Source organism: Ictalurus punctatus, chromosome 26 (assembly GCF_001660625.3).
Source record: "Ictalurus punctatus breed USDA103 chromosome 26, Coco_2.0, whole genome shotgun sequence".
Classification (NCBI taxonomy): domain Eukaryota; kingdom Metazoa; phylum Chordata; class Actinopteri; order Siluriformes; family Ictaluridae; genus Ictalurus; species Ictalurus punctatus.
The window spans coordinates 10,047,768-10,060,911 of record NC_030441.2 but is presented as its reverse complement, the minus strand read 5'-3'; the positions used below and the strand labels follow the sequence as shown (position 1 = coordinate 10,060,911).

The 13,144-nt window shown below is 39.6% G+C and overlaps 1 protein-coding gene across 1 annotated transcript; it reads right to left on the bottom strand.

Moving 5' to 3' along the window:
* Positions 1-307: 307 nt before the first annotated feature.
* Positions 308-7,908, bottom strand: hsf2bp (heat shock transcription factor 2 binding protein). Its single transcript, XM_017457005.3, has 8 exons — positions 7,775-7,908; positions 5,469-5,616; positions 4,215-4,318; positions 3,793-3,942; positions 2,975-3,119; positions 2,771-2,888; positions 1,919-2,022; positions 308-961 (listed from the first exon to the last, which is right to left on the bottom strand). The coding sequence occupies exons 1-8, from the start codon at positions 7,820-7,822 to the stop codon at positions 726-728; spliced, it is 1,053 nt and encodes a 350-aa protein (XP_017312494.1). The 5' UTR covers positions 7,823-7,908; the 3' UTR covers positions 308-725.
* Between the last annotated feature and the right edge of the window lie 5,236 nt (positions 7,909-13,144).

Genomic DNA, 13,144 nt, shown 5'->3' with positions numbered 1-13,144 from the left:
TTAATACTCATATACCCTCTTCCTGGCAAATTGTCAACTGTTCCAAAGTTTTAAAATATTCTTCGTATGGTCCTAATTTTAATCGATGGTATTACTAGACACCTAATTTTTATGTCATATGCAACAACCAACTGCCTCTTATGTTAAAAATTATTTGGTTTTCCCCACGGTCCTGAAGAAATTTTTCCTGTATGCAACCTCATATTTATAACTGGACATGGTCAAAGGCAAAAAAGGGTTTTTGTATACTAAGAGTGTGTTTGCAATGATGGATTACCACAATATACACCACACATATAAAAAAAAATCAAATAAAAACAACTTTAATTTTTTCAAGACATGAAAAAATACTAGTAATACATAGAACAGCAAATCTGAACACATTAACAACTTTGGCTTCACCTCAACAGCTACACCTACATGTATTAGAAACGTGCAAATGTTAAAAAAAAACAAAAAAAAAACAACCAAATGCTATCCTCAACTAATACATTTCTTAACAGAGAGCAACATTAGCCATTTTCATCATTATCATTACTTCCTAGACCACCCAGGAGGTCAGACCTGCAGTGAGCCATATTTCAATGGGCCCTGTGACCCATGACCCTTTTTAAGTGATTACACTGGCTACAAATAAGAGAATGAGCACTGAAATTGGCCTACACAGAGAACAGAACATCAGTGTGTATAGACTAGAACTATTGCAAGGTCTGTAGGTGTCCGCATCAACACTGTTCTTTCTCGATGGTTGTGTGACGAGTTTTGGTGAGGCAGTTGATGTCTTCCAACATCTCCTGGGCCGTCTGTCTGAGGGCTGAGTGGCGGCTTGAGGCCAACTGGCGGATTCTCTCCACTGGAAGGGACCGCTGGAGGTCTGGGCTGATTTGGGCCAATACGTCACCCTCCACTAGCAGAGACTGGAGCAACCGCAGGGCCTGCAGACATACCTCTGAGTCCCGGTCTGATGATGATAAAAATAAAAAAAATAATAACGATGATATATAGCACCTTACCAAAGCCCAAGGATGAGCCATAAGTAGAACCATACAAAGTAATGCTAGCATCCCATAACAAATGTAATACAGGAAACCGGACAGGAAACAGGAAGAAGGAAGAACTCTGCAATATTCAGAGGAGCTTGAAATTTTTCAAAATTACCGCAGATGTGGGCCAAGACGCATCATGTGATATCATCATGACACGCATTCAAACTCTGCAAAATCGTGCACTATATGCTCATAAGCAAATCTTTTGTTGTGCCAGAATGCACAACCAGCAAAAAAAATGCTAGAAAAGATCACCATAGATTACCACTCTGATACTTGTGCTTAAGTACTGTTTGTCAGGACAAAACACATATCGTTTAACTGTTTCAGAAAGTTGTCAGCAAATGTTCATGCGAGGTAAATGACGCTGACTACCAGTTTGGTAAGGATATTAATTGTTCGGGAATGGTAACAATGGAGAAGGCGTAATATTGAACAAAAGGACGATGCTTAATTTGTGCTCAAAATGCATTAGAGGTGACACTAGTATGGTAATAAATTATATAATAAGATATCATTAAAATCGATAAAAATAAGATATCATTAAAATCGAGAAAAAAAGGAAAGAGAGACAATTTGGGTGTGTTGGTTGAACGACTAGAAATGGTGATAAATTTGGGCTAAACTTATTACAGAGAAAGAGAACTAGACAGAGAGAGAGACAGAGACAGAGAGAGACAACAGGGGGGTGTGAGGGAGAGAAAGTGTGGGAGCTGTTCTTAATAATCTCTCCCAGTCACATTTCAGTTGGCATGACGTCAAAGCTGAGCTCAGATAAGGTCTGAAGCCTCAGGAGGCCTTTCTCAGCTGCACTCACTCGAGTCGCACTCACACACACAATCACAGATGCAAATCCACACACATACACACACCTTCAAGCAGGGTGCATATGAGAGACAGGAGTGCAGGACTCTCGCTGATGTACGTCAGTCCATTTACGCTGAGGCTGACGTTGTATAAAGCCATAAGCATCAGCCTGCACGTACACGTACACACACACACACACACACACATCCGTTTAAGACATTGGTTAACATTTAGGTTGTATTAGCAATCTTAATAAGGAACATTGGAATTCCTATACACAACTGAGTGTGTATGTGTGAGTACACTCACTATCCATTTTATTAGGAACACCTTTACATCTGTATATTCATGTAACAATCAATCCGCCAATCTTGTGGCAGCAGTGCAATGCATTACATCATTGCAGATACAGGTCAAGAGCTTCAGTTCATGCTCAGATTAAACAGAATGGGCAGAAACTGTTGGTGCCAGATGGGATGCATCGAGTATGCTATTTTGAAACGGCTGATCTCCTGAGATTTTCACACACAGAAGTCTCTAGAGATTACACATAGTATGGTGTGAAAAACTTAAAAAAACATCCACTGAGCAGCAGTTCAGCAGGTGAAAACACCTTGTTGATGAGAGAGGTCAGAAGAGAACGAACTGGATCCAGCGCAAATAACTCAAGCACTCTTTACAACTGTGATGAGCAGAAAAGCATCTCAGAACGTTCAACACGTCGAACCTTGAGGCGGACAACAGAGGAAGACCAGGTCAGGTTCCACTTTTGTCAGCCAAGAACCGGAAACTTTGACTGCAGTGGACACGGGCTCACAGTTTTAGATCATGAATGAACGAGAAGGTGTATAGGTTTCGCTAATAAGGTGGTCAGTGAGGGTATATGTCCGTGTGTGTTAGTGTGTGCGTTAACCCACACTTTAAGCTTGGGAAAGACCCCAGACTTCATTAACCCAAGCAGCTGCATCAGAGTGTCCAACAAGACATGCGCAGAGCTAGAAATGAAGTCCCTCCCACAAGTCACAGCCGCCAAATCTGCAGACAGACCAATGTATTGAATCTACTTTATATACTGCAAATAATAAAGGTAAAAGAAGAAAAGAACAAATCTTAACCCGTACTGGTGATGACACCAGCCAGTGCTAGCACAAACTGGTGCTCATGGGAATTGTAGTTCTGCTGCTGGGGTTTCTCCTCCTCGTCCAGAGATTTGACAAAACTCTCCAGGGTTTGACCTGCTACACTTAAGAATGGTTCCAGCTTTCCCTTCACAGAGAAGCACATATTAATAGAGGTGAATATAATAATAATTTTCCTTTAGAAATAACCACAGTTGTTCAACAACCGGTACATGAAGCAGCGGTGGGCGTTTAATGACATTTCATTTCAATAATTTTCATTTAAATGTTTTTGTTTTTTTTGCCTAGTCAGGGCAGCAAAGGATCTGGAGCCTATCCTGGGAACACCGGACAGGAATGGAAATACACCCTGGATAAGACAAAGTCATACACGAATTCACACCTAGGAGCAATTTAGAATATCCAATTTACCTACCAGCATGTTTTTTGGGAGGTGGAAGGAAACTGCTAACTATGGCTGCCATCGCATCATCCAGGTGGATGCTACACACTAGTGGTGGTTGAGGAGATCCCCCCCATACCAATACTATGTAAAGCACTTTGAGTGTCTAGAAAAGTGCTATGTAACTGTAACCATAGAATGTAATAAACTTAAAAGTAACTGTTTAGTATTGACAGAAACAGAAAGACTTACTAATTATCTGATGAGGTGTACTGTAATACATACTTAGCATTTTGGAAATTGTTAGCTGAAAAAAAAAAAAACACTGCCTTAACAATGGACTAACGTTTTAGAGCATTTCAGCCTTAGTCGAGACAGACAATTATTAATGACAGACGCCTTGATTAAGGTGACTCACATCAGCCAGTACGTCCCTTACAGCCTCTTCTTTACGGGAAGCGCTCCAGAGCACGGTGCAGGTGGCGGCACCCAGGCCTGTACAGAACTCCGCCTGCTGCTGCAGCTGCTCACGACTTTCCCATAACCGCTCCCTTAGAACCAGTTTCTCCTGAGGGGAAACGCACACCTTAGAGATTACAGCTGCAATTTCTTACGTCAAGTCTGTGCATATGAAACATTTTTTCTAAAGTATCTTTGTTGTCATTTTTTTTAAAGTATCTTTGTTATGATGATTACAGGTCGAAAACACTTACAAACTGCACCTTTAAATGTTGTACGTCGGTAACCCCAGTATCTGTCATATGGATTTTTTTTTCTGTTCTGTTCCACCCTTTCTTTATACAATCATATTCCTCTTGTTCCCTCTCCGTTTCCCCTCACCTCTCTCTCTCTCTGGCACTCGGACTGTGCTGCGTCGAGGCGGGAGCAGAGGTGTAAACACTCCTGCTTCAGCTGCTGCTGCTGCTGCTGGCTCTGTTCTCGAACTGTACAACAAGCAGTACATGAACGGATTTCCCACAAAACATTATAACATTATATAACATTATAACACAACTGTTGTTCTGATGTTCAGCTTGAGTCTATATCAGTCCTTGCACGAGCAGGAAAAGGGCAGCATTGATCAGGGTTTCTGAGAGTCCTTCCAAAGGACTGTCATAGGAAGTGTCCCTTGATTTAGTATGGAGCAAGTCAGGCCTTCAACTCATCCGCTTTAATTCTGTCTTGTGCCATATGTGTGTTCAGACACAGTGCAAAAAAAAGAGAACCTCCTAATGTTCTGGGGGTGGGTTTCCCTAAAACAATGAATCTTCAAGAAGGATGTATGTTAAGTACGAGCCTGTTTTACGAATGTTTCCTGAAAGCCTTCGTTATCAGAGATTTAACAAACAAGTCGTAAGTAGTTCTTTGTTGATGCCACCCTGCCCGAGTCTGGAGAACAGATACAGACAGATACGAACACAATCAACAATTTCCAACAGAAATGAAGTTTGTTTGTAAGGGTTACGTGGAAAAGATGGGAACACGCTGACTAGTATTAAATGAACTTGAGTAATCCGTGCATGGCATGTCAGTAGTGTAGTGGATATCAATGCTGTCGCATAGCTTGGTCTTGGGTTTGATCCTGAGCTTGGGTGGCTGCGTAGAGTTTAATTTTATTCCAGGGTTTTGAATATACATAATCAAATCCTGTTGGCTGTACTAAAACAAACTCTGTTAATGAAAAAGTTAACACTAGGACAATAGATCACACTCACTCACACTCACTTTATTGATTTGCAGTGAGCTTTTGCTTTAAGGGGACCAGTGAACCCATTGGGGAGAATGTTTTTCAGAGGTGGGAGGAAACTCATGTGGACATGCAAAAACTGCACACACGGTAACCCAGGCTCAGGATTGACTTAGGGACGCTGAAATTTAAATGGTTTTAGTTGGGCAGCAGAGTGAGTATCAAAACTGTTGGCAAAAATGTCCAGACAGTTCTACTGGGATTAAACCCAGTGTCACTTGCAAGTTTTCAAATGATAACTATTTATTAATTTGGTATGTGGAGCAAAAACGTTGAGTAGATTTCTTTCGTTATTTCACCACTGAACAATACTAAACATAATTGTCCTCAATATTAATTCATCTTACGTGTGTCCAGCGAGCGGGCTTTGTGCAGGGCATCCAGAAAGTCACCGTTAATAACTTTAGGCACAAATTCCCGCAGCTGCATGACCTCAGTGCACAGCCTCTCCAAGTCTCTCTTGTGGATTCGGACAAAACAGTCCCCTCCTGGATCCTGTAAGGATTGATAAAAAAATACAATTAAGTGTTTCTGTTTGTTCTCGACACGCCCACTGGCGGGAAACATGCTGGTGGGTGGATCTGCAACGCTAAATTGCAAAATTAGATGAGTGTGTGCATGATGCGCTGTGATGAACTGGAATCCTATCCAGGGTGTATTCCCATCTTACGCCCAGTGTTCCTGGGATAAGTTTTGCATGTTTTTTCTTGATTACTTTGTTCCTTCCTTTCCATCTGCCAGTCTGGTACGCTTTTATTTTTTTCTCTCCACGTTTCTGTTCCCATAAACATGTTACACTGCAATATATATACCGTGTCCTGTGAAAGTATTGGAACAGCAAGGCCAATTCTTTTTGGGTTGTTCTTTTTTTTGCTATACACTGAAGACATTAGGGTTTGAGATCAAAAGATGAATATCAGACAACAGATCAGAATTTCAGCTTTCATTTCCTGATATTTACATCTAGATGTGTTAAACAACACATCTACATGGCACACATCTACAAACAAGAACATGGCACCTTTGCTAGGTGAGCAAAAGTATAGGAACAGATAGTCTTAACATAAATAACACTTAATATTTGGTTGTATATCTCATGTTTGCAATAACGGCACCAAGCCCATGACCCACTGACATCATCAAACTGTTGCATCCTTCATTTGTGATGCTTTCCCATTCAGTCTCCTCTTTCAGGAGGTGAAACGATGCTCAACTGGGTTCAGGTCGGGTGATTGACTTGCAGCCATGCAAGGCCAAGCCGTGACACTAGCTCCACCATGTTTCACATATGAGCTTGTGTATTTCGGATCATAGGCAGATCCTTTCTTTCTCCACACTTTGGCCTTTCCATCACTTTGGTAGAGGCTAATCTTTCTTACAGAACTTTTGTGGCTCATCTCTGTATTTCTTTGGGAATTCCAATCTGGCTTTCCGATTCTTACTGCTGATGAGTGGTTTGCATCTTGTGGTATGGCCTCTATATTTCTGCTCTCAAAGTCTTCTTCAAACGGTGGATTGTGATACCTTCACCCCTGCCCTGTGGAGATTGTTGGTGATGTCACTGACGGTTGTTTTTCGGGGTGTTTTTTCACAGCTTTCACAACGTTTCTGTCATCAACCGCTGTTGTTTTCCTTGGCTGACCTGTTTGATGTTTTATTCTGTTTAACAACAAATTAATTCTTCACAGGTGAAACTCATTGTTCAAACCAAGAGTAGACATTCAGAGCTATTAATTGTTTAAACAATCAGTCTATTATGGCACAACTGGGCAACAAAAAACACCTGTCAATCACATGTTCCAATATCGCTGCTAAACTGAAAAATAGGTGGGTTCAAACAAAAGGTGCCATGTTCTAAGTTGTTTAACACATCTAGATGTAAATATCAGGAAATGAAAATTGAAATTCTGATCTATCATCTCGTATTCATCTTTTGCTCTCAAACACAAATATCTTCAACGTATAAGGAAATCAACAGAATTGTTGTTCCAATATTTTCAGAAGGGACTGTATATGATTGTACACCTTTGACTTACATGTTTGCTTTCATTTCAAATATGAATCCTAAATAAATTCACTTAAGTGAGATGAACGCAAATAAATAATTCAATATAATAACAATAGTTATTCCACCCTTGGATTTGTACTTCCATTGCCATTCGCGACATGAAAGTAAAGTCACACAATGGCGCCCTCTTGTGGATATTGCGTGTATGGACTGCAAAAGAAGCCAAACGTGATCGTTACCGACGCTTAAATGCTCTTTAATTCCAGTTAAAATGTCATATTTAGCTAAATAATTCGCTATAGCACTGAATTTGTCCATAATATGTTATTTTTTAAACTGATAAATAATTCAATTTTGAAGCTGCGCATGCTATCCAGAACTTTCTACCAGTAATGAAAGTGGCTAGCTAGCTAAATTTAGTCTAAACTAACAAATCTTACTTCCTTGTAAACATGCAGAGATTTTTTGTTTAGTTTTTTAAAGATATATTTTTTCTGTGGTGACCGAACTGTATAATGTTTGTATCGTTTTATTTAGCAAATCTCGATTTAACTGATGCTAGCTAGCTATATTTACCCGAATAATTTGACATTACTTGTGGTGAATGATAACTAAGCACACATAAAGAGTGATGTATAATGTTACCTCTTTTGAACTTAATGGCTGTACTTTAGTGAAATCTGACGCTTGCATCTTGAGAAACCGCTTCTTATCTAATTAATAGTTCACTGGTATAATGTTCAGGGGTAATTTTGAACTCATGAGGCAGAAAGAATGTCTAAATGGCTCCCTCTGCTGTTTCTTCTGGGTACTGACTGTGCCCTAATAATTAACCCTGATTTTTTACTTTTCCATCTTGATCCAAAACTGAGGTAATAAACTGGGCCTAAGCAGCAATTTTATACATGAACACAGAGCATGGGAAGTGAATAGCTTGATTTGATCATGCAGTACACATGTTTGGAAGCATCTGCCCTTCCTCGTTATGTTTCTCTAAAAATTCAGTTGGTTTTGTTTCTTTCTCACCCATCTGTATATATACATAAGAAATAAAACACTTCAGGGTGTGCTGTTATACGAAAATAATCCACAACAAGATGGTGTGATGTGGTCTGACACGAACCAGAGTTAGTGTTAACACCTCAAAGATAATTAGTTTCCTGTAACATCCATCCATCCATCCATTTTCCCTACTGCTTATCCTGCACAGGGTCATGGGGGAACCTGGAGCCTATCGCAGGGACCTCGGGACACAAGGCGGGGGCCACTCATTGCATTGTACAATCACACACACATTCACACAATATGGACAATTCAGCACTTGTCTTTGGACTGGTGGAGGAAACCGGAGTACCCGGAGGAAACCCCTGAAGCATGGGGAGAACATGCAAACTGCACACACACAGGGCGGAGTTGGGATTCGACCCCACCAAACCCCCCCCCCCCCCCCCAACCCTGGAACTGTGAGGCAAACATGCTAACCATTAAGCTGATTATTTTCCTGTAACAATACATCCAAAATGTTTTATTCCTTTTACACCACAGTAATTTCACAGGGATTGCAATTTTATTCATGTTTATCCATGTATACATTTATTTATGTTTTCCTACATTTCATTTCTACATCATACACACTAACATGTTACATTCATTTCCTTTACACTGCAATTTCATGCTACTCATTGATGTGATATTTATGTTAGTGTTTCAGAGTCTATGGGAATTTTGTCCCTCTGTAACTTTTGTCCATATCACAAATTTCAGCCATTGCAGTGAGATTACATTTTAATTACTGTCTTACACATGTTTTTATCATATTTAAGAATCACCAGTTGAATACATAACAATTAATAAATTTCTATATGGAGTCTCATTAAAATGCTGTATGTGAATCACTTTAATTAAGTGTCCCACATGTGCTAGCTCTGATAGTAATCCCTTTTACATCCTAAACATGCTCAGTAATGTTGCTTAGAGAGAACAGATAAGGCCTCTGGTGGATTTTTAAAGCATCCATTTTGAAGCATGCAAAATAACCACTGTGGAAGATGTGTGGCCTGATAAATCGCTGATTTTGCCATTATGTCAGACTTCAGCATTTTTAGCCATCTATATCTGAAGAAAGGACTCTTTGTTAAAATTATTTAATAAAGATATTCATCTGGTTGTTTCTGTTTATCCAAGTGAAAGCACCTTCAAAAACAGGGACCCCACTGTCCAGGAAAGCTGATCTAAAACATATTATCACATCATGTCTATCAACTTTTCACTTTATTACATTTACATTTTATTCTAGTTATTGGGGAAACATTTTGTTCAGATCTTAACAAGTGATGAGGAAAACAATCAGGCACAGGGCTGAAAGAGTAAATGAGCTGACAGTTCCACAATGCTGCAAGAGTAATTAACTGACCTGAAAGAAATGAAAGATAAGAACAGAGTGAGACACAACTGAAAAAAGGCTTGGAATAAAGCTACACTCTTAGAAAATTTAATCAACCCTTCAAGCAACTTAACTTTCTAAAGTGTTTCTACTAGGAACCCTTTCTGATAGGGAAACATTACAGATTTACATAGAACTAGCGATGTCAAAAAGGTAGGGTTCTTCCAGGTGAAACTCTGTATCAATGCTCGTGTAATGACATCAGTGACGATGTAATGTAATGACATCAATAATGATGACTTGAAGTCTCGTTTAGAGATTGCTTCGGACATGAGTCTAGATTTGCTGGGTTGCTTCAAATCTATAGTCTGACCATAGATCATAAATGACCTATAAAACAAAACACAATTTACAGATTTATAAGCACTATCAACATAAATAAAGATATCTATGTATACTATTACTAACAATTCATGAAAAACATAATTCACTTTTATGAATTCCTTTATTTGTTATGACTTACATCATCCATTTCTTTTTGTCCCTTGCTGCTCTTTAATTTCATGTGAAATAGTTTCATATTGTAGACCGTTTTATATTTTCTTGATTACTACAAGCCACTATTGGACATTTGAAGCCTTGAGAAGTTTTTTTCATAGGTGGCTGGAAAGCCACCTCCCTTCATGAAGCTTTATCTTAGCATTACTAGAAGGCTTCTCCCAGAGGGACAACTGAATAACTCTCAAAGTCCCTATGAAATGGCTACTTAACTGTGATTTGATTTCATATATTGATCGTATGCATTTCCTCCTGAAACAGGAAGTCAGAATGATGTTGTGTTTAAAGGCTTGACTGACTTAGACAACAGCCAGTAGCGCTCTAAACACACTACACATCCCAGCAAATCTAAACAAACCTGACAGTAGCTTAGTGAGCTAGCCAAATATGGAGAAGAGATTATTAAAGCCTTTAACTTACTCTTACTGATAGAGAAGCCTGACTGTGTATCATGTTCTCGGTTAGTCTCAGGAAGAAACATATTTGAGCATTGTAAAACCCCAAGATGGTAAAAAAAACACCTCTGCTAAATGCCTCACATAACCAAGACCTCATACAAATTTCACCATTTTCCAAAATTAATAAACAACCTTTTTTTTCTCCACTAAGCCATGGCCATAAAAGTGCATAGTGTGCAGAAAGACACCACAAAGGCACCCTGATGAACCTTGTTAATGCAGCTAACACGCTGCTGCTGTAGAGCAAGGCCCACCTCTGGGGCCCAGACATATATGGCTCTAGAGAGCGTTTAATGGGCTAGATGTACAAACAGTTCTGCATTATAAGCAAAATGGCACTTCTGCTTTACAGCTCTTCCAATACAATGGCAGTAACTGGAGATCAGTCTTTCACAGTGCGGTGGTGGAATTTTGGCCATTCTTTAGTTCAGCCACATTGGAGGGGTTTTGAGCATGAACTGCCCGTTTAAGGTCCTGCAAGAGCATCTCAAGTCAAGTCAAGTGGGTTTTTATTGTCATTCCTCTATAAAGCATGTATACAATGGAACACAATGAAGTTTCTTCAGGACCATGGTGCAACATGGAACAATACGCAAGACTATATAAAGTGCAAATACACAAGTGTCAGACAAGTGCAAAACAATAAATACACAGAACAAAACAATAAATACACATGACAGTAAATACACAGGATAATAGATACACAGAACATGGACTGTAAACTGTAATCTCAATTGGGTTCAAGTCAGGACTTTGACTAGGCTACTCCAAAAATTTAATTTAGCTTTTTTTTTAGTCATTCAGAGGTGGCTTAGCCTATACTTTGGATCATTGTCTTGGTGCATAACACAGTTGCACATGAATTTCAACTTACAGGCTGAAGGCTGTACATTCTTCTGGAAGATTACCTGGTAAAGAGCAGAATTCATGTTTCCCTCAATCACTGCATTTTGCCCAGGGCCTGAAGCAGCAAATAATCCCCACACCATCACACTTCCACCACCATGCTTGACCGTAGGTATTTATGTTCTTTTTTCTGTGTTTGGTTTACACCAGATGTAACAGGCCCTCTGTTTTCCAAACAGTTCCACTTTCGACTCATCAGTCCACAGAACATTCTCCTAAAAGGTTTATGGATCATCAAGGTGTGTTTTGGCAAAATTCAGATGAGCCTTAATGTTCTTCTGGGTTAGCAGTGGTTTTCACCTCGCCACTCTTCCATGGATGCCATTTTTGTCCAGTGTCTTTCTGATAGTGGAGTCATGAACAGTGACCTTTATTGATGCAAGAGAGGCTTGTAGTTCCTTTGATGTTGTCCTTGGCTCTTTTGTGACTTCCTGGATGAGTAGTTGCTGTGCTGTTGGAGGAATTTTGGAAGGTAAGGCACTTCTGGGAAGGTTCATAACGGCTCCCACTGTGTGTCCCAGAGCCTTTGAAATAACTTTATAACCCTTTCTAGACTGATGTATTACAATCACCTTCTTCGTCATCATCACCATCATCATCATCATTTCTGGAATTTTGGCATAGTGTGTTACCAGGTAAGACCTTTTAACCAATCTCATGCTGTTGAAAAAGTTCTATTTAAGTGTTAATTTGATTGAACAGTGTTTGCAGTAATCAGGTCTGGTTGTGTCTAGTCCAGCTGAACCCCATTATGAATGCAGTTTCATAGATTTGAGGAATTAGTAACTATGGGGGCAAATACAATTTTCACACAGGCCCAATTGGCATTGAATAACTTTTTTGCTTCAATAAATAACATTATCATTTAAAAATTACATTGTGTATTTATTCAGGTTGCCTTTGTTTTATGTTAGATTTTGTTTTAATTTAGGAAACTACCATGTAAACAGCAATTTTTTATTACCTTAATCCAACTAAAGTCATACTAGAAGTAAACACAAATGGAATTAAGACGTGTGGAGTATTCCTGCATTAAATGCATTATCGAAGTGCATTACTGACATGTACACACCTTAATCACACTATTAACGTCGTGTGAGAGTTTTCACCACATTTTGCGACAGGACACATACGGCAGCGCTCAACCGTTTTACGGCAAACAAGAGAGCACGGCTGCGTCCGAAACTACGTACTTACCTACTATATAGTAGGCGAGATGCATGTATCTCAGCTACTATATAGTAGGTAAGTACGCGGCCCACAGCCTCAAGCAGTCGTCTATTAGCACGTTTAGCATGACAAATAATTACCTGCACTTGAAGCTTTCATAAAATTAAAAATAAAAACACCCAATACTGTATACGGTACCATAACGAAGACGAACTGTATGTCGATACGTTAAATTCTGGAGGGACGTCGGACAGCGTGGTGCGGTGACGTAATGACGTGCGCTGTTAATCGATCTATGTTATATAACATGTCAAACGGGTACATGAAAGGAATATTCTAAAAGCAGCTCATGTAAACACCTTAATCGCAATATTGTCTTTAAGGTCTATAATTAGATTACTGCTGTCCATGTAAACGTAGTCTATGTCCTCGTCTGTAACTCCAGCTGGTAAATCCGATTCCGAAAGATCATAATCTGTGTCTGTTTTTCGCCCCACGCGCAATGCACAGCAAAATGAAATCCGGTCCTGGACTTCCGCA

Excerpts from the sequence above, each read along its gene's own strand:
- hsf2bp (XM_017457005.3), bottom strand. The coding sequence starts at position 7,822 with ATGCAAGCGTCAGATTTCACTAAAGTACAGCCATTAAGTTCAAAAGAG. Across the intron at positions 3,120-3,792 it reads TAAGGGACGTACTGGCTGAT|GGAAAGCTGGAACCATTCTT; the intron begins GTGAGTCACCTT and ends TTCTCTGTGAAG. Across the intron at positions 2,023-2,770 it reads GTCTTTCCCAAGCTTAAAGT|GCTGATGCTTATGGCTTTAT; the intron begins GTGGGTTAACGC and ends GTGTACGTGCAG.